The following is a 21,375-nucleotide window of genomic DNA, read 5'->3' as shown; positions in this document are numbered from 1 at the left end:
CAGGGAGCCCGATGCGGGACTCGATCCCGGGACTCCAGGATCATGACCTGAGCCAAAGGCAGTCGCTTAACCAACTGAGCCACCCAGGCGCCCTTGAGTTCATTTTTTTTTTACTGGATTCAGTTTGATTGGATTGGGCATGTTGTCAGACCTAAATGTTTTTAATAATTATCCCATGAAAATAGCCAATGAGATTCTAAGTGCTAGGCTGCCAAACCTTCATAGGTGGAAGCTTCTGCTCAAAGGCAGAAATCAATAGGCTGTGGTCACATCATGTGTGAGAGGACTGATTGATCAGCCGGTCTTGACCAGGGGTGGGTCAAGAGTTTCTGACCTGAACTTAGGGATCTCATTCTTCAGGACTTAGAGGGCAAATATATCATCCTATTTGAATATTCTCCTGGTTCTCCCTCAGAATTCAAAACGACTGTCACATCCATCGTATTTTCAAGGTTTCTAGGATTTCGGTTCTATGATACAAATTGGAATTGAAATAGAAAGAAAACATACATAGATACTTCAAATGCTAAAACATTTGGCCCAGAGTAAAATATTTGACAAGTAGTGACCACTACTAAGAGTTCACCCAACTGAATTAAACCAAGGTTCAATTTAAAATCAGAGAAAGACACAGAAGAAAGAATCTGTGAAGAGGAATGCATTTTATAGGATTTATCATTATTGGCTTCATAAACAAATACCATATTAAATGTGGGTTTAACACTCATACAACCAAATTATCCTTTATTGTGGGCAAGAGTTAACAATGCCCATTAGCTTCTTTGTCAGCAAATTATACATTTCCCCTATGAGGTACTAAAAGGGTAGAAATCATAAAAATAATATTTGCGTACTCACCACATCCTAGGCACTCTGTTGATGCACGTGATACATACTTAATGCACACAGCAGCCCTGTGAGATAGGTATTTTTGTCTCCATTTTACAAAAGAGTTCACTGTGGCACAAAGAGGTTAAGAAGCTCCCAGAGTCACCAAGGAGTCAGATGCCAAAGCCTGACCCTTAATTACATTTACTGCTCTATTTCTGAAAATAAGTTAAATGCTGCTTACTGTCAGTTCTTCACATACCTGTTAGTGGCCCTTTAGCTATGGTTGGCGTTTTCTTTCGCTTTCCCACTTATCCTCCTTAGGCTGTGACTTCTCAGTACATCTTCTTGAATAAACTTTGCTTTTGGGGGGAGGGGGTGATAGGTGACATTAGTAAGTTTTTATTTTATATTTTTCTTTTCACTTATATACTGCGTATATTATATATTTATGTCTTCTAACAATATTCATTAAGAAATAGCACCAGATCTGATAATGGGAAGTAAAGTCTAAATGTTCTGTATACATATTGTCAAGTATAAATTAATTTCCTTTCATAAGGACTTCTCATTTATCAAGAAATACACAAAAATATTTCTTAAATCAAAAAACGGGGGGCACCTAGGTGGCACAATCGGTTGAGCTTCTGACTCTTGGTTTCAGCTTAGGTTATGATCTTGGGGTCGTGAGATCCATCCCTGCATCCATGATCAGCAGGGAGTCTGCTTGAGATTCTCTGTTCCCCTGCCTCTGCCCCTCTGCCCTCCCTCCCTTTCTCTCTCTAAAATAGGTGAATAAATCTTTAAAAAATAAAAAAAACAAGGGGTGCCTGGGTAGCTCAGTCAGTTAAGCATCCAGCCCTTGATCTCAGCTCAGGGTTATGAGTTCAAGCCCCGCATTGGGCTCCATGCTGGGCATGGAGTCTATTTAAAAACAAAAACAAAAACTAGGGCTGGCTCTAGAGGTGTATCATGTACCACTCCCCCCAGCCACGTTGTGATAATAAAAACACAACCAATCTAACTTAAAAATAGTGGGCAAATATTATAATGGTTACTTCACCAAAGAAGATATAAAAAGAGCTAGTAAGCACATGAAAAGATGCTCAACATCATTAGTCATTACAGAATGTAAATTAAAACCACAACACACTATTATACACCTACCAGGATGGTTCGAGTTAAAACAACTGACAGTAACAAGGTTTAGCGAGGGTTTGGAGCAACTGGGGGGAGTGCTACATGATACACCACGTTGGAAATTCTTTTGGTCTTAAACCACAATTTACCACACAACCCAGCAATTCTACCACTAAGTATTTACCCAAGAGAACTGAAAACACGTTCATGCAGAGACCTGTGTACAAATTTTCATTAACAGTCTTACTCATCATAGCCAAAATACTAGAAATATCACCAGTGGCTTCAACTGGTGAATGGATACAGGAACTGTGACGTCCATACAATGGAATTCTACCCAGAAATGACAAGGAACAAGCTACCAATACAATAGCATGGTGACTCTCAAAAAGTCTTATGCTAAGGACCAAAGGCTACAGAATGTATGATTCCATTTATATTACATTCTAGAGAAGGCAAAACAAGGGACAGAAAACAGATCGGTGGTGGTTTGGTAGTGACAGGAATGGATTGACTGCAGAGGGCACAAGGAGCCCTTTGGGGTGATGGAGATATTCTACATCTTGACGTGGTGGCTACGTAACTGTGTACCTTCATTAAAACTCACCAAGCTGCCTATCTGAGAGTGAACTTGGTGTGTATATGATACCACAGCAATCCTAATTTTTAAAAAAACTTACTCAAGTATTGTGAGGATATATACAAATAGTGATTTTTAAAAATCACATACAAAAAGTAATTGTCTTTCTTTTCTTTTTTCTCCAAATAGGCAACATTTCACACTCCTTTTAGTCACCTTGGCCAAACTCCAGAAGGATGTTCCTCTTACACTTTTCCGAAGATAATGGGCCTAGCCAAGGTAACTCTTGGAAACCTTAAGAATAAGTTGTAATAAGTAACCTCTGGGGGAACCTGCGTGGCTCAGTCAGTTAAACATCCGACTCTTGATTTCAGATGTTTTCCCCCACTTGCACTCTCTCTCTCTCTCTCTCAAATAAATAAATAAATCTTTAAAAAAAAAAAAAGTAACCTCTGTTCGAAAAGTAATTCTATACTCTTTTCTTTTCCTCGATAATATAGACAGAAGAAAAGTGAGTTATTTGCTCCTCCACTCTAAAACTTTCAAATGTAGAAGAGCTAGGCTATGGGAAATGTCTGGTGTGAGGGAAAATCAGAAATTCTCCATGACTCTGCAGAGTAGGATCTGCTCTTGCAGCTGGGTGCCCGGTGCCTTGTCCTCCACTGCTGTGTGGCATGAGTCATTAGAGGACCAGGGCTGTGCCACCTCGTGGCCCCACTTGATTTCTGTGTGGATGAGCAGCATCCTCTGGAAGCCATAAGATGACATCTTGACTTTGAGAGTCACGGGAGGTACCAGCAGATGCGAGTCCTCCTGGGGGTTTACGCCTTCCAGAGCTGCTTCCAGTCATAGCAGCCTCTTCATTCAGTAAGTTTAGCCGTGTGTTCAAGCTCCCAGAGGGGTTCTGTGGCTACCCAGGTCTGTCCCCGTGTCTACGGAAGCCTGGGTGCCCAGGCTCAGTGTGCATGACTCCGGGGTAATCATGATGAGACCGAACAGTGGGTAGCCGGGGATAAGGGAAGGCTTAGCCAATTCTTGGAGGTCTGAACGTGGTGGGGTTGGAACGGAGCCTGTTTTCATTGACTGCTAGGTTTTTGTTGCAAATATATAGTTTTGTTGTTTTTTTTTTTTAATTTTATTTATTTATTTGACAGAGAGAGACACAGCGAGAGAGGGAACACAAGCACAGGGAGTGGGAGAGGGAGAAGCAGGCTTCCCGCGGAGCAGGGAGCCCGATGCAGGGCTCGATCCCAGGACCCTGGGATCATGACCTGAGCCGAAGGCAGACGCTTAACGACTGAGCCACCCAGGCACCCCGCAAATATATAGTTTTTAAAGCTCATTATTCTGTCACATGCCCTGAGTCATTATTACAGATTTTAACTTTGAAAAGGTGGGCAGAACCAACTCTAAGGCTTAGGGCATTTGACTATGAAATAATATTTTTCTAGAAGCACAACTGGAAATACAGAGGATATCTGCTTAGTGAGCTCAGTTTTGTTAGAAGCTGAATATTAGTCCTTCCTCCCTTTCTTTTGGTCAGGTAGAACTAATTAGTAGTACCTGTGCAGGTAAAGAAAACTGTCAGAGCTGGACCACTGCATACAGTTTCCAAGGAAGGGAAGTTTGAAAGTTAGGGTGTCTAAAGTTTGGTTGGCATTCACTGTGACCTGGATTTTCCTTTTTTTTTTTAGTTCTGTTTTCTTTTGTAATTGTTTATAGTGTATAAAACAGAAATTTCTAGCTGTGTGGGTTACCGGATCAGCATCTGCTTCAGGTCCTTTCTGCGGACCTGTGGCTCCCTGCTTTTGCCTTCCCAGCACAGACACATAGAGAAGCAAAAATCCTTGCAAACCTTCCAGAGAGCCTGAGATGCTCTCAGCACAGTTTGCAAAACATTGCCTATTGAGGTCTTCAGTTTCTCCCTTAACAAGAAATACTGGCAACCTCAGAAGACCGTTAGGGAACTGCCCTCTGTCTCCTGAAAACAGTTCTGAGGTTAACTGACCTGTGTTTCATTGAGTTAATGTCTTAATCTTGCTTTTCGTTTCAGGCAGTAGAGATGCTCATTTTTGGGAAGAAGTTAACCGCTGGAGAAGCCTATGCTCAAGGACTTGTTACTGAAGTTTTTCCTGATAGCACCTTTGAGAAAGAAGTTTGGACCAGGCTGAAAGCATATTCAAAGCTCCCCAGGAATGTTAGTGTTGTCTTTTGTTTTTTGGGGGGGTTTTTTCCTAGTAGAAACCATGGAAATAATTTATTTGCCTTAAGAGATAATAAGCATTTTAAAAAACAAGGTACACCTTGGTTGGCTGTAAGCACATCTAAATTTGAGATTAAAAATAACCATAATAATGTTAGAAGTACTGATTTTTTAAAAAACTTCTCAGATAGGCATTTTATTGCTATGATACATATGAAGGGAGAGGGACAGTTCTTTCTGGGGATAACTTTGAGGAGGAGGATGGGCAGTATTTGCTGAGCACTTTTATTCTTGAATCCAGGTGAGAAGCCAGATAGGTTGATTTTTAGGAGATTCTTACTGTGTAGCACTTTGGTTTTTATATGTGGTAACTCGTGACTGACTGCTCTTATATTCTTTCTGCTCAAAATGTGGTCCTGGAACCAGAAGCTTTAGTCTCTCTGGGGCTTTTTAGAAATGTGTGCTCCCAGGCCCTCTCCCATGTCTACCAAGATGAATCATAAGCACATTAAAGTTTGAGAAGCACTGTCCTGTGTTACACATACACATACATCTGAAGGTGTGACAGGATTCCATGAACCATGGAGAAACAAAAATCAGCACTATAGAATAATCCCATTCCCTCTAGAATGCCCTTAACCTTATTGTTGGTTTTGTGTTTTCAGGCCATGCGTATTTCAAAACAGATCATCAGAAATCACGAGAAGGAGAAGCTGCATGCTATTAATGCTGAAGAAAGCAGCATCCTCCAGGAAAGATGGCTGTCAGACGAATGCGTGAATGCAGTCATGAACTTCTTATCCCAAAAAGCCAAGCTGTGATGCTGTTACAGCAGAGTTACGCATTTCAAAGGAAGGGATGTGCTGTCATTTCTGATCCAGTACTCGGACTAAATAAATTGTGCCTTTTCTCAGTGCTAACATACCATTTATGGTTATCATATTTCACTAGAGCCCCGATGACAAACCAGTTACGTACAACAAGCTTTAAGAATTTACATAGGATTTGGGTCACAGGGAGTCTTACGTCTTTCGACATGAATCTCTGTTGCCAGGAGCACTGAAACATTGTGCCCGGGGTCCTGCTTTGAAAAGCATTCACAGCATTGCAAGCTGAAGTCATATTTTTGAACACCACGATAGCACTTTGCCGTCCACAGAGGGTGACGGACTTAATAGGCCCAAACACCGACAGCCTCTGGATCACTGACTGAAGGTCTTCGGTGGGTTGCATGTTCTTTTTCAACCACCTAGCAAGTAAGCAGATGGAACAGTAGTAGTATTAAAAAAGAAACACACATAAAAAAGAAAAGAAACAACAATCTTAGTTCCACTAAACCCTATAATTTAATAAAAAAGCCATGAAGGGAAAACTGGGTTATTTCACTGGAAATAAAAGCAGTGTTCTGGATCAGTTTTCACATAATTATTTACTACGTAGTCTTTGTTCTTGTGTAACGTGGTATGTTATAAAAGGCATACCCACAAGCCGCCTTAACAGTCCTTGCAACTTTGCGGGGCGCCTGGGTGGCTCAGTCGTTAAGCGTCTGCCTTCAGCTCAGGTCATGATCCCAGGGTTCTGGGATCGAGCCCCGCGTCGGGCTCCCTGCTCTGCGGGAAGCCTGCTTCTCCCTCTCCCACTCCCCCTGCTTGTGTTCCCTCTCTCGCTGTGTCTCTCTCTGTCAAAAAATTAATAAAATCTTTAAAAAAAAAAAAAAAAAACAGTCCTTGCAACTTTGGGTTTTGATTAGAGCCATATCTAGTGACAAGGACGAGGGCATAATTTCAGCGGCTACCAAACTGGCATGGAATAGTTTGCTCTTCTAAATACCCTCATTTCTCCATAGAAACATCAAACTACAGAAACTAAACATCTACAGCAAACAAGTGAATGTCCAACAAAGAAAAATCACATTGAAACTTGTAGGAAATTGTGTGGTGTTCTTACCCCTACCCCCCTCCCCACCCCCCATCCCCCGCCCCACCGCTACCCTGCATGGTGGGGTTGGAAGAAATTCGCCTAATTCCCAGCTCCCTCCCTTGGGATAGAAGGAGCAGAGCGGAACTTGTTTGCAACCTTCTGGCCATGTGCAGGCCGTCTGAGGGACTGGTTGCTGTCTTGCCTGACTCACAGTTCAGGAGGGAGATGCTGGCATAGTTTGGATGTGAGATAAGAAACCCCAAGAGGCAGGGGCACACAAACACTTAAAAGGTACAGGCTGACTACAGCTGCTCGGGGGCCAGGAAGGAGATCACAAAAAAGGAATCCAACAGAGCACTTAAGGCCCTGAGAAGAAGCTGGAGACTCTTCAGGAAATTAAGACATTTAAAAGCAGCTGAGGGAAAATTAAAAAGAAAAAAAAAAAAAAGAAACAAACACAGGCCTAGACAGGAAGCATACCCAGAAAAGATCTGAGAATTCCTGGGCTGATCTGAAGACTCACAGTGAGAGAGGGTCTTCCCCATCAGTGTAAGAGGGGCTCGTTTTTGCAAAAGTGCTCAATTTTCAACAAAGGGTCATAGGTCTGCAAAGAAACAGAAAAACATAGCCCACTCAAAGGAGGAAAAATTCCAGAAAAAATTCCAAAAAAAAAAAAAAAAGTCATCAGATTTACTAGACAAGGACTTTAAAACAAATGTCGAGTACCTCAAAAGAGCTAAAGACAAACATGACCAAAGAACTAAAGGATATCAGGAAAACAGTATGTGAAGAAAATAAGAGTCTCGACAAAGAGGTGCACATTATTATTTTTTTAAACCAAACAAATCCTGGGGCTGAAAATTATAATAACTGAATGGACAAATTCACTAGAGGGGTTCAACAGCAGATTCAAACAAGTAGAAAAAAAAGCAGCAAACTTAAAAAGAAGTTGTTTGAAATGATCACGTTCGAGTAGCAAAAAGAAGAAAGAATGAAGAAAAGTGAATAGAGCCTAAAAGACTTACGGGACAGACTCCATCAAGCCAACCAATGTATATACAATGGGAGTCCTAGACAGAGAAGGAGGGGAGTGAGGTGAGAGAGGAGGAGAGAGAGGGACAGGGTGATTATTTGAAAAAAAGAAGGGCTAAATTTGAGGGAAGATGTGAATATACAAATCCAAGAAGTTCAATGAACTTAAGTAGGATAAACACAAAGAGACCTACAGTGAGACACGTTATAATCAGATCTGTCAAAGACAAGGAGTGAATCTTGAAAGCAGCAAGAGAAAAGCCACTCATCACATAAAGTGATCTCCAATAAGCTTAGCAGATTTCTCACCAGAAACCTTGCAGTCCAGAAGGCAGTTAGAATGACATATTTTAAAATGCTGAAAGAAAAAAAAAACAATTGTCAACTGATAACTCTACATCTGGCAAACTCTACATCTTCAAAGATGAGGAAGAAATTTAAGACATTCCTATACAAAAACTGGGGATGTTCATTACCACTAGATCTGCCCCCACCAGAAATATTAAATGGCATCCAAACTGAAATGAAAGGATGCTAGATAGTAACTCAAAGCCACATGAAAATATAAAGTTCTCCAGTAAAGGTAAATATATGCACAAATATAAAAATAGTGTTTTTATAATTTTGGTTTGCCTCTCTGCTTTTTATTTTCTATAGGATTTAGAAGACAAATGCCTAAGATGTAATTGTATATCTATGTTAATGGGAATGCAATATATAAAAGTAATATGTGACATCAATAATGTAAGTGGAGGGACAGAGCAGCAATTGAAGTTAAGTTGGTAACAGTTAAAGATATATTGTTATAGATTGTTGCAACTACATATACGATATAGTTAATAATCTATAGTATAGATTGTTATAACTTTAGGATGTTATTATGTAATCCCCATGGTAACCACACACACAAAAAATACCCATAGAAGATACACAGAAAGAAATGAAAAGAGAATCAAAATGTGTCAGTACAAGAAATCAACTAAGCACAAAGGGAAGCAGTAATGGAGGAAACGAGGGACAAAAAATAGGTAAAACATACAGAAAACATGGCAAAAGCAAGTGTTTCCCTATTAGTAATTACTTCAAATGTAAATGGATTAAACTCTCCAAAAACCATAGACTGATAAAATGGATAATAAAACGAGTCAGGATTCAATTATACACTGCCTACAAGAGTCTCACTTTAGATTTAGGGACATGCATGGGTTAGAAATGAAAGGGTGAGGGGTGCCTGGGTGGCTCAGTTGGTTAAGCGACCGCCTTCGGCTCAGGTCATGATCCTGGAGTCCGGGGATCGAGTCCCGCATCAGGCTCCCTGCTCCGTGGGGAGTCTGCTTCTCCCTCTGACCCTCCCCCCTCTCATGTATACTCTCTCTCTCTCTTTCTCTCTCTCATTCTCGCTCTCTCAAATAAATAAACAAATAAATCTTTAAAAAAAAAAAAAAGAAATGAAAGGGTGAAAACAAAATATTCCTCACAAATAGTAAGCAAAGGAGAACAGGGATGGCTATACTAATATCAAAGAAGACTAAAAAACTCTTACAAGAGATAAAGACATAATATAATGGTAAAAGGGTCAATACAGCAAGAAGATATAACAATCATAAACATTTACATGCCAAATATTAGACCTTCAATATGTAATAATAATATATAATTGTATATATACCCACACACACAATGTGTGGTATGGCATAAGGGCAGACTTATAAACAATGGAATAGAATAGAGAACTCAGAATAAACCTTTGCATATGTGATCAAATGTTGTTATTGTTTTTAATGATCAAATGATTTGACAAGGGTGCCAAGACCATTCAATAGGGAAAGGATGATCTTTTCAGTAAATGGTGAGGAACTTTTGTTTGGATAAAACAAAATGTGTTATATACAGACAATGGAATGTTATTCAGCCTTTAGAAGGAAGGAATTTCTGACACAGGCTACAATATGGATGAACCTTGAAAACCTGCCCAGTGAAATAAGCCAGACACCAAAGGACGAATACTGTATGGTTTCACTTATCTGTGTCTAAATTAGGCAAATCCATAGAGACAGAAAGTAAAACAGTGTTTGCCAGGTGCTGGAGAGATGAGGGAAGAGGGAGTTAGTGTTCAATGGGGACAGAGCTTCAGTCTGGGAAGATGAAAAAGTTTTGGAGATGGATGGTGATGATGGTGTAAACAGCAATGTGCATGTACTTAATGCCCCCAAACTGTACACTTAAAAAAAATGGGAAAAATAGGAAATTTTATGTTATGTACATTCTACCATGATAAAAATATTTTTTAAAAATAATACAATTCAGAATTCTTAATCTCAGGAAACAAACTGAGGGTTGCTGGACTGGGGGGTGGGGTGGGAGGGATGGGGTGACTGGGTGATGGACACTGGGGAGGGTATGTGCTCTGGTAAGCGCTGTGAATTGTGCAAGACTGTTGAATCTCAGATCTGTACCTCTGAAACAAATAATGCAATATATGTTAAGAAAGAAAAAAAGAAGAAGAAGAATGTAGCAGGAGGGCACGTTCTGCATGGAGCACTGGGTGTTATGCACAAACAATGAATCATGGAACACTATATCTAAAACTAATGATGTAATGTATGGGGATTAACATAACAATAAAAAAAATTTTTAAAAAAATAATACAATTCACCATATTAATAGAAAAGATAAATATGATCAACTTGATGGATACAGAGAAAGCATTTGACAAAATTCAGTATCCATTATGATAAAAACTAAGCAAAGCAGCCACAGTCATGAACTTCTTCAGACTGATAAAAGTAACCTGCAAAAACCAATAGCCAACAAAATACTGAATTATTTTCCCCTGACATTAAGAATAAGTACAGGATGCCTGCTTTTACCAGTCCTAGCTTTTAAGGAAAGCAAATGAATGTTCATAGAGGAAAATGTGAATAAATAGATCATTTCTTACGTTCTAACAATGGAGCTATCTTTTCAGAAACCACACAAACTAAGATGTAAATTAAAATATATTAGTTCATGTCAAGACATTATGGCCTGAAATTGAGGTATATAAACTTTCCGTGATTGTGAAGTTGTTTTTTTCTTTTTTTTTTTTTTATAGGCCTCCAAAGTATGGTCAAATAATTTTAACTCAAGTAATCAGGAATCATCACTTAAAATAACTTATACCCTTAATCTGGATGCAAATTTAGTGCCGTGTATTGTCCAAGAAGAAAATACCACCATTCTAATTCTTTTATAACATATCTTTGCCTTCTTCGAATATGGACTTTTAAGTCAAATTGTCAAGTTATGCCACTGAGGACACTGGGGGGAAAAAAGTAGACAAGGACATTACTTCCATAGAACAATGGTCCCAGTGGGAGCGTCCCGTACAGGCAAATTCATGAGCTGGAAGTCTCTCCCTGTGTCTGCTACCTTCAAAGCAGAGAGAACTCTGTCTTTATAGCAAATTATACATTTCTCCTGTCAGCTTGGCAACATTTTTGGAACACCTACTAAGTACTGAGCAGAAATTCTTTATTAGGTATTGTACAGCAACCCGTGCGGCAATACTAAAGAAACAAATATGAAGACATCATCTGTCTGGCACAATTAGGGAAGGAAGACCAACCAACAAAGATAATTTGCCAAGGAACCAAAGCTTATCGCTTGCTTCTTTTTTTTTTTTTTTTTTTTAGAGAGAGTGCGTGCGCAAGAGTGGGGAGGGGCAGAGGGAGAGGGTGCGAGAATCCCAAGCGGGCTCCGCAGCCAGCGTGGAGCCAGACACGGGGCTCGATCCCAGGGCCCTGAGATCATGACCCCAGCCGAAGTCAAGAGTCAGACGCTTAACTAGCTGAGCCACCCAGGCGCCCCCAAAGCTTACAACTTCAGGTGCCAGAATCCAGGCAATTCCACATCCCCACTGTTACCACCTGGTCTGAGGCCCACCACCCCTCTCCTGAGTCCACCCTTGTCCCCCTACAGGCCAGGGAGGGTTCAGATCAGATCGCGTCACCACTCTCATTAAGACCCTGAAATGGCTCCCATTTCTGTCCGGGTAAAATCTGGCAGACTACAGATCAAGCCAAATTTCTACTGTTTATGCTGTTGGGCCCTAGGCTGCTGGTCATCCTGGGGGTGAGCTGGTGTTTCCTGACTCATGCAGCGTAAAAGAGCTACAGTTCAGTGGTTGGCTCCCTCTCCAAGAATCCCATTGCAGCCCTGCTAGATCTCTGCTCACCAGCCTGCAATGCAATGGCTCCCGGGGGACCCACACACCTGCTCCTGTCTCCCTGAGTTTTCTCTCAGTGAGGGCTCCTCCAGACACTTGGGTGTGTGAAAATGGGGCTTATGTGCTTTAATACATAGCCATCCTTGTTTTCAGGCTTACCATGTATCTCAAAGACCACATTAAGTCATTTTTTAGCTAAGGCATAAAGAGAGTTTGTGGTCATCCTGGATATCTCTAAATATGTTGGCAGCAGACAAAAATTAGACACCTACCTGACAACTATGGTTGACATCGGAGGTTCCGCCACGTTTTTATTCCACAAGAGGCATTTCTTCCACCCACGATTTGCATTATTGATGGATTTTCTTTTCCACAGGGACATGCTACTTGGCTTTGGGGTCATGTTAATCTCTTTTGGAAACTCATGTCTTGCTAAGATCCTTTCTAAGCCAGAGAATTCAGAATTCTGACCTGGTAATAGAAGAAACGTTAATGCAATCCGACATGCCTTTTCATCTTTGCACAGCAAGAGTAACATGGCACTCATTTGAGAAAGAATATTTATGCCACTACGTAATTGCTATTGAGCTCTGCCATCCCTTCCCTGCAAAAATATTACTGAGCAACACTGAGACCCTAGCCTGGTCCTGGACATCCGATAGACGCACAGCAAATGAATGAGTGAATGAACATGCAAACCAATGTGCTGGCACCACCACGAATACTGAAGTCTATTTAAGCAATCCGTGCCTGATTCTCAAATCAATGGCAATTGAATGCACAATTATTTTTATCTCTGGAGATGTTAACCACACTCTGCATTTACGTCACATGCACTGCTTCACGTGGACCTCGTTTGGCCCCAAACCAAATGGCTCATCTTAATGGGACAAAGAGCTCGGGCCAGAATGTAATTCAATACACTGCATCCTTCATCAAAACAGTCCTGCTACCAAAAGGAAGGAAGAGGGGGACGGAGGGAGGGAAGGAAAGGGAGTCAGTAAAACTACATCGTGGATTTAGTGACATGACTGTCTTACACTGTGGTATAAGCTTCTCTCTTTGCCAACTGGTAACAATTTGAGAATCAAAAGCCAGCGTGCAGGCTGCTCTATGCGTGGCTCTGAGATCCATCTGGGTGTATGAGAAACTAAGACACTGTCATCAACCTAATGCAGGAAGAGGAGCTGAGCCCCAGTGATTCAGCGTGACCCTGCACAGAAATTAGGTCAGAACTCATCCAGCCTCCCTTGTTTCTCAGACTGAACGCCTGAAGGTCCCTCCCAGACAAGGTAATTGGCACAGACCCCAAAGAACCAAGAATTGGCCCAACGGGCCATAGCTTGGCAATCTGACTAAATGATGTAATGATTAATAGATTGATCCTTAGAGGCCTGAAAATCCTTCCAATGAGTCAGAAACAGGGCTGGAATCTGGGGCTCCTGCCCGGTGGTCTCAGGCCTGGCCCAAACAGCTTCCACATACTGCTCTTACAGACAGTTTATTAGCTCAGGATCCCACAGTGGGGCATCCAGAAGCTCTCCCTGGCACTGGAATGTTAGGAATAGCATATGGTTTGCTTTGGTTGTCAGACCCCACAGCTAAAGTTAATATAATATTAAACTGAATTAATTAACCCAATTCAGGTATTGGATGACATCCAGCTAAAAATATTATTTTTTTGCCTCAAATGAATTGTTTTTTATTGTCTTGTTGTATACACATACTTTGGTATTGTAAACTGCTTCAAATCCTTTATGTAAGGAAACAGGAATAAATTAGAGAGACTAGTATTTCACAAATATTACAAATTATCTTATCCTCCAGTATTTAGTACTGCACACCAAAATGAGATAAAAACTCAGAACTCACTTTCAATATTTAATTAGATCTTATTGCTGGCCTTCTTGAAATTATAAGCAAGTTTCCTGGTTTTGAAAGAAAGTACAAAAATTATAAGGATGCCTCAAGACATTATTGGAAGGAGAGGCACCTGGGTGGCTCAGTCAGAAGAGCATGTGACTCTTGATCTCGGGGTCGTAAATTTGAGCCCCACTCTGGGTGTAGAGATTACTTAAATAAATAAAAAATTTTTTAAAAAATTATTGGAAGTATAATAATATGGATTATCAATTTATAGATGAAATTTTAGCTATATTGGACTGTGAGCTGCTTGGATGGTTTTGTATTTCTTATTTTAATGTATGGAATGTAATACATGTTAGATGGGTAGAGGGATGGATGGAAGAATGGGTGGGTGGATGAATTAGTAATCACAAAACAATTCAGCATAGATCAGGTACACAAGTACCTGAGCCAAGTACACAAGCCAGTGTGTGTGTGTGTGTGTGTGTGTTTACCAGAGTCAGTAAAAATAGGTAACTTAGAACTCCAGGTTTTAAAATGATTTGTTGCCTTCACACTTCATAAATGTCTTCTCTAATTTGCACACGGAAGTCATGGATTTGGTGGCCATCAGTGGTCGGCTGGCACGTGAACAGCATGCGCGCATACACACACACACACACACTGCTTTGAGAGTTGCCCCACTGGTGTCTCCGCCTGAGCCCACTCACTCTGTGGAAACCACTCTTCCCGCCTGCGTCATCTCTCCCTGCATCCAATTATGCAACCTCCCAAAGTATCTGGAGAGGGGGAGCAGGGAATTAACCAAGAGAGGCATCTTCTTAAGCATTAAAAACAACATACAAAAGCTTTAAACTTCCTCCCATGTCCTACTTTTTGGTTTGGTACCAGTCATTGAAAGGACTGGTTTGGAGAATGTATTAAACATCATCAAACCAATCCTAAAGTGATCTCAGGATAGCTCCTTACACTGCTGTGCTGGGATGTAGTGGGGGAGGAGGAAGAGGAGGAAGAGGGTCACTCACAGAGGCTTGTGATGTTTGGGGGACAGTTATGTGGGCACAGTAGATCTAAATGCATAGAGTGTAATGGATCCTCATTCTTCATTTTACATTGTTCGTATGATTTAAGTTCCTATTATTTAAAATCCAGAAAAAAGGACCCTGTGTTTCTTTTTTTTTTTAAAGACCCTGTGTTTCTAACTACAAATCTTCAGTTTTTTTTTCTATTTCTTTCTTCTTCTGATGGCTCTGGGTAACAAATATAGTTTAATGCAGGCAAAGCTTCCCTGCAGGTGCAGGTGGGGGGGGGGGGCGCGAGAAGAAATAAAACCCATTTTTAAGGTCAGGTGAAATTTCAACTAGACGGAAGGCTTTAGACATGTAGCAGTGAGCCATTGGTATCCATTATTGAATTCATAATCTGACGATGAAAGTGTGAGAAATAGGGTAATCTCTTGCAGATGCACCTTCAAGGCTATCACTGGAAATGGCATTCTGGAAATGAAGCAGCCTTCCAGTGAAGAATTCAGGGTCTCGGAGGCTAATGTCCCCTCAATGACTGGATTCTGCCTCAGACCCAGGACTCTGAGGAAACATTTCTTCCTCCGAATGCCGTTCATGTCAGCTATGTCATGCACTTTCAACTGACTTCCAACCAGCGAAGAGCCCCTGCAGCCCAACCCCTCTGAAACAGAGGGACCTCAGTGATCATGAGCAGAGGTTTTATCTGGCAGGAACACTACCAGTGGCTAAAGGGGTATCAATACCTATCCGTGTCTACATTGGGACGCTAAGGGAACAAAACTGAAATCAACATATAACTGGAATATCACTAGAAAATCAAAACCCACTTCTCCAACCTCACATAAACACTGAATGCATTTTCAATGGTAAAATTGCGTTTTCATTACAAAAATACATGAAAAGATTTCCATTGGAATAAATAAAATCAGACAACTTAAAGTAGTATACATAGTTAAAGGGAACGTCTTCATTCCTCTTTCTCTAGAGGTAGCCACCGGCCTGAATATGATGTGTCTCTTTCCAGAACTCTTCCCTCTGCATGTACGTACATGTCTGTATGTACAGGTATACAGTCTTCTTTTGGTATAAGTGGAACCAGTGTTTCTTATTTTGCAGCGTATTTTTTAATATTCTACAGGGCATTTTATAAATATTTTAACATCAGCTTCCTTTTTAATAGTATTCCACAATACGGATGTATCCGTTTATTTAAGCGTTCTGCTATTGAATGACATGAGGCTGTTTACAATTTGTCATCATGATAAACAATGCTTCAGCGCACACACTCCTTCCTGCATCTGTGTGCACGGGTGCAAGAATTTCTCTAAGACACTAACTAGAAGGGGAATTGCTAAGTCAAAGGGCATGAGTATGTAATGGGATGTTAAAATGAGAAAAAGCTGGTAGGTGGCAGTTCCCCACCTATGCACAACATACCTATGTATACAAGAAAAAGCTAAACATGGGACACCTGGGTGGCTCAGTCGGTTAAGCGTCTGCCTTCAGCTCTGGTCATGGTCCCAGGGTCCTGGGATTGAACCCCACATCAGGCTCCTTGCTCAGCGGGAGCCTTCTTCTCCCCCTGCCTGCCGCTCCCCCTGCTTGTGTGCACGCACTCTCTCTCTCTGACAAATAAATAAAATCTTTTTAAAAAAACAAACAAGAAAAAGCTAAACATTCTTTAAGGCATGTGGAGATTACTTTAGGCTGAGTTGTTTGTAATACTGTGCACTGTAGCATCTCTGCTCCCCCTGGCAACTGAAGGTGCTTTAAGAGAACTACCTGAGATCCACAACTCTATGGTCAACTAATCTTTGAGAAGCAGGAAAGACTATCCAAGGGAAAAAGACAGTCTCTTCAACAAATGGTATTGGGAAAACTGGATGGCAACATGCAGAATGAAACTGGACCACTTTCTTACACCATACACAAAAATAAACTCAAAATGGATGAAAGATCTAAATGTAAGACAGGAACCCATTTTGATAATACTAGAGGTGAAAAACACACAGCGACCTCTTTGACCGTGGCCATAACAACTTCTTGCTAGACACATCGCTGGAAGCAAGGGAAACAAAAGCAAAAATGAACTATTGGGACTTCATCAAAATAAAAAGCTTTTGTACAATGAAGGAAACAATCAATAAAACTAAAAGGCAGCCTATGGAATGGGAAAAGATATTTGCAAATGACATGTCGGATAAAGGGCTAGTAACCAGAATCTACAAAGAATTCATCAAAATCAATACCGAAAAAAAACAAAAAATCCAGTCAAGAAATGGGCAGAAGACATGAACAAACATTTCTCCAAAGAAGACATACAAATGACCAACAGACACATGAAAAAAAGCTCAACATCACTCAGCATCAGGGAAATACAAATCAAAACTACAATGAGATACCACCTTACACCAGTCAGAATGGGTAAAAATCAACAACACAAGAAACAACAGGTGTTGGCAAGAATGTGGAGAAAGGGGAAACCTCTTGCACTGTTGGTAGGAATGCAAACTGGTGCAGCCACTCTGGAGAACAGTATGGAGGTTCCTTAAAAAGTTACAAATAGAACTACTCTACAGCCCAGCAATTGCATTACTAGGTATTTACCCAAAGGATACAAAAGTGCTGATTTGAAGGGACACCTGCACCCCAGTGTTTATAGCAGCACTATCAACAATGGATAAAGAAGAGGTGGCATATATTTACAATGGAAAAAGAATGAAATCTTGCCATTAGCGATGATGTGGATGGAACTAGAGGGTATAATGCTAAGTGAAATAAGTCAGTCAGAGAAAGACAAATACATGATTTCACTCTTATGTGGAATTTAAGAAATAAAACAGATGAACATAGGGGAAGGGAAGGAAAAATAAAATAAGATAAAAACAGAGAGGGAGGGGCACCTGGGTCGCTCAGTCAGTTGAGCACCCGACTCCTGATTTCAGCTCAGGTCACGATCTTAGGGTCACAGGATCAAGCCTCGTTATCAGGCTCCCTGCTCAGCGTGGAGTCTGCTTGCCCTGTCCCTACCCCTTGGCCCCTCCACTTGCTTGCTTACTCTCAATCTCTCTCTATAAAATAAATAAAATCTTAAAAAAAAAAAAAACAGAGAGGGAGGCAAACCATAGGAGACTATAGTTAAGAGAACAAACTGAGGGTTGCTGGAGGGGAGGTGGGTGGGGGGATGGGCTAGATGGGGGATGGGCATTAAAGAAGGCACTGGTGTTGAGCACTGGGTTTTATATGTAAGTGATGATTCACTAAATTCTACTCCTGAAATACTACACTATATTTAATAACTTGAATTTAAATTTAAAAAAATAATAAATAAATAAGAGAACTACCTGGGGAACTGGGCTGTGTCCCCTAACACCTGATGTATTCATTTCCTAGGACTACCATAATAAAGTGCCACAGTCTGGGTGGCTTAAAACAAAAAATGTATTATCTCCCAGTTCGGGAGGCTGGAAGTCTGAAACCAAGGTGTCATCAGGGCTGTGTTCCCTCTGAAACCTCTAGGAGAAAATCCTTCCTTACCTCTTCCTAGGTTTTAACATTTGCTGGCAATCCCTGGTGTTACCCTGACTTACAGATGCATCAGTCCAATCTTTGCCTTTGTTGTCATATGGCCATCTCCTCCCTCTGTGTCTCTGTCCTCTTACAAGGAGAGTCATATTGGTTTAGGAACCCACCCCACTCCAGTTGACCTCCTCTTAATTACATCTGCACCTCTCTCAAGACCCTATTTCCAAATAAATTCACATCCTGGGATACTGGGGGGTTAAGACTTCAACATATCATTTTGGGGGACATAGTTCAGCCCTAATACCTCAGAAAGTATAAGATAATTGGTTAGGACCACAGCTGCCTGTGGCCACAGAGACACAGAGACTCCCACAGTGTTGGGAGTCACTTGTATTTTCACCAGCTGGGTGAAGGTATGAAGGACAGGGGGTCAAGTTTTCTACATGTTATATGTGAACCCCCTGGAAATGGGTTAGTTTTGAGTCATCTTGAATAGGCTCTCAAGAGGGCTTCTGTCACCCAGTGAGGCAGTCTCCACTGAAACACGTTGGGAGCACAGCCTACAGAAGCTGGGCCAGGGGTGGGGGTGGAGGAGGGGAAACGTCAGCAGGAGGCTGAGTGAATGAGAGATCTCCAGCAAGGGAACCCACCAAATGCCCAGGAAAGAAGAGGCCAGCTTTGGAAAGCTGCCACCCTTAGAAGGCACGAATGACAGGTGACAATCTGATATTTCACATCAAGGAAATCTTTTCAGTTCTTCCCACCCTCACCCTTGTCAACCCAAGAGCAGCCAGTGAGCGGGGATGGAACAATAAAAAACAAAAAAGCCCCACCACATCGCAGGCCGACTCCCAGTCTCTGAGTCTACGTCAGGCCAGAGCGGTGGGGAGCAGAGAGGTCTTTACTCTGGTTGGGGGTTTAGAATGTGGGCATTAGAGTGGACATTTTGTTATCTGAATGAATACGACCAGGAAAGCTCTGAGATCTGCTTGTAGTTTCACCCAAAGCTGATGAGCAAAGAGCAACAGAATGGGCCAAAGGGGGAAGTTGAGAGAAAAAAGAAAATTAGTTTCTACTTACTCTTTGCCCAGTTCAACTCATTTAAGAAGCCAGTAACATACATTTCAAATTTTGACAAAGACTTTCAAATTATCTTCAAAAAAGCCTGAATCAGTAAGCATGCTAATAATGATTGGGAGGGTATTAATTTCCCCACATGTTCATCATTATTGATCTCTCAAGATTTGACCAGTATGATGGCCTAAAAAATGCCACCTTGATTTATCTTCTGCTTCCTTGATTACCAGAGTGTTTGAACGTCTTTGATGCTTATTGATAATTTGCATTTCATCTTGTGAATTGCCTATCTATGACATGTATCACTTGTAGTAGGTTCCTTATATGTTCCTTGACTATTTTTATGTAATTGTTAGTGTAATCTGGATGTTGGGGTCAATTCATAATACTGTGCATTCAGGGACCAGGGACTAACCAGAATACAAATGGACAAATTTGCCATCAAAACTTCCTACCCCTGACTTGTGTCTTCATCACTGTGGTAGCTGCTACTTTGTTTCTAAGTTCATGGGCACAAGTGGCTACCAGCTACCTTTGCCCTTCCCTGAAGCATAAACAATTCAGGAGGCAGGCTCCACCCAATTCTGCGAATCAGTCCAGTTATCAACTGCCCTGATGGAATTCCAGAAGTGGAGGGCCACTCCAAACTCCAGAAAGGGAAGGTCATTTGTAATCTTCGGGGGGAATATCTGGCTTCTTTCTGGGGTGGTACAAATGGAGGAAGAAGCAGCGGGAAAGAGAGCAAAGGAATAAATGTCAAAGCCCCACCTTCAACTTGGAAGTTCTCTCACTCATCTCAAAATCACATTTACACCTGTAAATTTAGTGGTAATTTCCCACTTAGTCCAGTTTCCATCATTCCACAGGTAAGCTTTGCCGAAAGAGGAGTGACAGACCTATCTCCGTTCATAAAAGACCAGTGAAAGAAAAGGAATGTGAAGGAGTGATGGTGGAGTCCATCAATGGGCACGCTATCCACGGGGCCATGGGTCTCAAGGACAGACCACACCCGCCATGTAGAGAGGCAGTTCTTGGGACACCTGGGTGGCTCAGTCAGTTGAGCATCCAGCTCTTGATTTCAGCTCAGGTCATGATCTCAAGGTCATGAGATCGAGCCCCCTGTGGGGCTCCGCACTCTGCGGGGAGTGTGCTTGGGATTCTCTCTCTCTTTCTCTCTCCCTCTGCCCCTCTCCCTGCTCTCTCTCTCTCAAAAAAAACAAAACAAAACAAAACAAAAAACCAGTTCTTACTTGTGGCTAAAAGAAGAAGCAGTTTGTGCCAAGATAAAGTGTGTGCTTGTTAAAAGAGCTCACACCACCCTCTACTCACGTACAGTTTTGTTTGTCCTCTTCCCTCTTGTAAGAATAAAGTGTCTCCATCAGATGGTTTGGCAGCAGCCTGTGAAGGTTGGACAGAGTCTCAAAGGTGTGATGCAGAACCTCAGGCTGTGCGTAGTTTTTGGGTGTCTTCGGTTTGTCTAGGAGAGGAAGTTTCAGTGTGAAGTGGTTGTTCTTGGCTGTCCCCATGACCACCCACCGGAGTTAGAGAGAACAAATAAAGAATTGGAAGGGTGGAGCCCCTTGCCGTTGTTCTTTCTCCATGTTTTTCTACACCTCTGAGGAGATGCCATGGAATCCCTTTTCTGGTCTCTGATCGCTTAGCGTTCTGAGAGTCACAATGGCCCAGACCTTCGCCTGGAACCCTGAGGGCTATCCAATCTTCAAACCAGAGGAAATCAGCCAGTCAAAAACACCTTGCCAAGTCTTACAGGGATTTCAGGCAGAAACTCCGGTTTCCTGTCTGAACAAGAGCAAGACCTGAGGAAAGCAGGTGCTTTCCCGAAGGGAAGAGGGGAAGCCAGTGTGCGTGCCTCCAGTGCTCTTTCTCTGGCTGGCACTCCGCGCGGGCCATGCACCTTGGGTGCATGTAATTCAGACTCCACAGACCCACGGGGCCCTGAGGGAGGGCACTT

At 41.7% G+C, this 21,375-nt stretch overlaps 2 protein-coding genes across 4 annotated transcripts in view; one reads left to right on the top strand and one right to left on the bottom strand.

Annotated features, from left to right (window-relative positions):
- ECI2 (enoyl-CoA delta isomerase 2) overlaps positions 1 to 6,328 on the top strand; it is a 28,835-nt gene extending 22,507 nt beyond the window's left edge. For all 3 annotated transcript variants that reach the window (XM_032424971.1, XM_032424972.1, XM_032424973.1), the window contains 3 exons: positions 2,738 to 2,827; positions 4,602 to 4,745; positions 5,417 to 6,328. In XM_032424971.1, the coding sequence (XP_032280862.1) occupies positions 2,738 to 2,827; positions 4,602 to 4,745; positions 5,417 to 5,572 (390 nt within the window). In that variant the 3' untranslated portion in view covers positions 5,573 to 6,328. The remainder of the gene's footprint in view (positions 1 to 2,737; positions 2,828 to 4,601; positions 4,746 to 5,416) is intronic.
- CUNH6orf201 (chromosome unknown C6orf201 homolog) lies at positions 5,582 to 20,929 on the bottom strand. The gene is made up of 3 exons (XM_032424731.1): positions 20,737 to 20,929; positions 12,183 to 12,381; positions 5,582 to 6,000 (listed from the first exon to the last, which is right to left on the bottom strand). Exons 1-3 carry the CDS (start codon positions 20,927 to 20,929, stop codon positions 5,598 to 5,600), a joined length of 795 nt encoding a protein of 264 aa, XP_032280622.1. The 3' UTR covers positions 5,582 to 5,597.
- Positions 20,930 to 21,375: the final 446 nt, after the last annotated feature.

The sequence above is a fragment of the Phoca vitulina genome, unplaced genomic scaffold (assembly GCF_004348235.1).
Source record: "Phoca vitulina isolate PV1807 unplaced genomic scaffold, GSC_HSeal_1.0 scaffold31, whole genome shotgun sequence".
NCBI lineage: Eukaryota > Metazoa > Chordata > Mammalia > Carnivora > Phocidae > Phoca > Phoca vitulina.
This window is presented reverse-complemented; position numbering and strand designations above follow the sequence as displayed.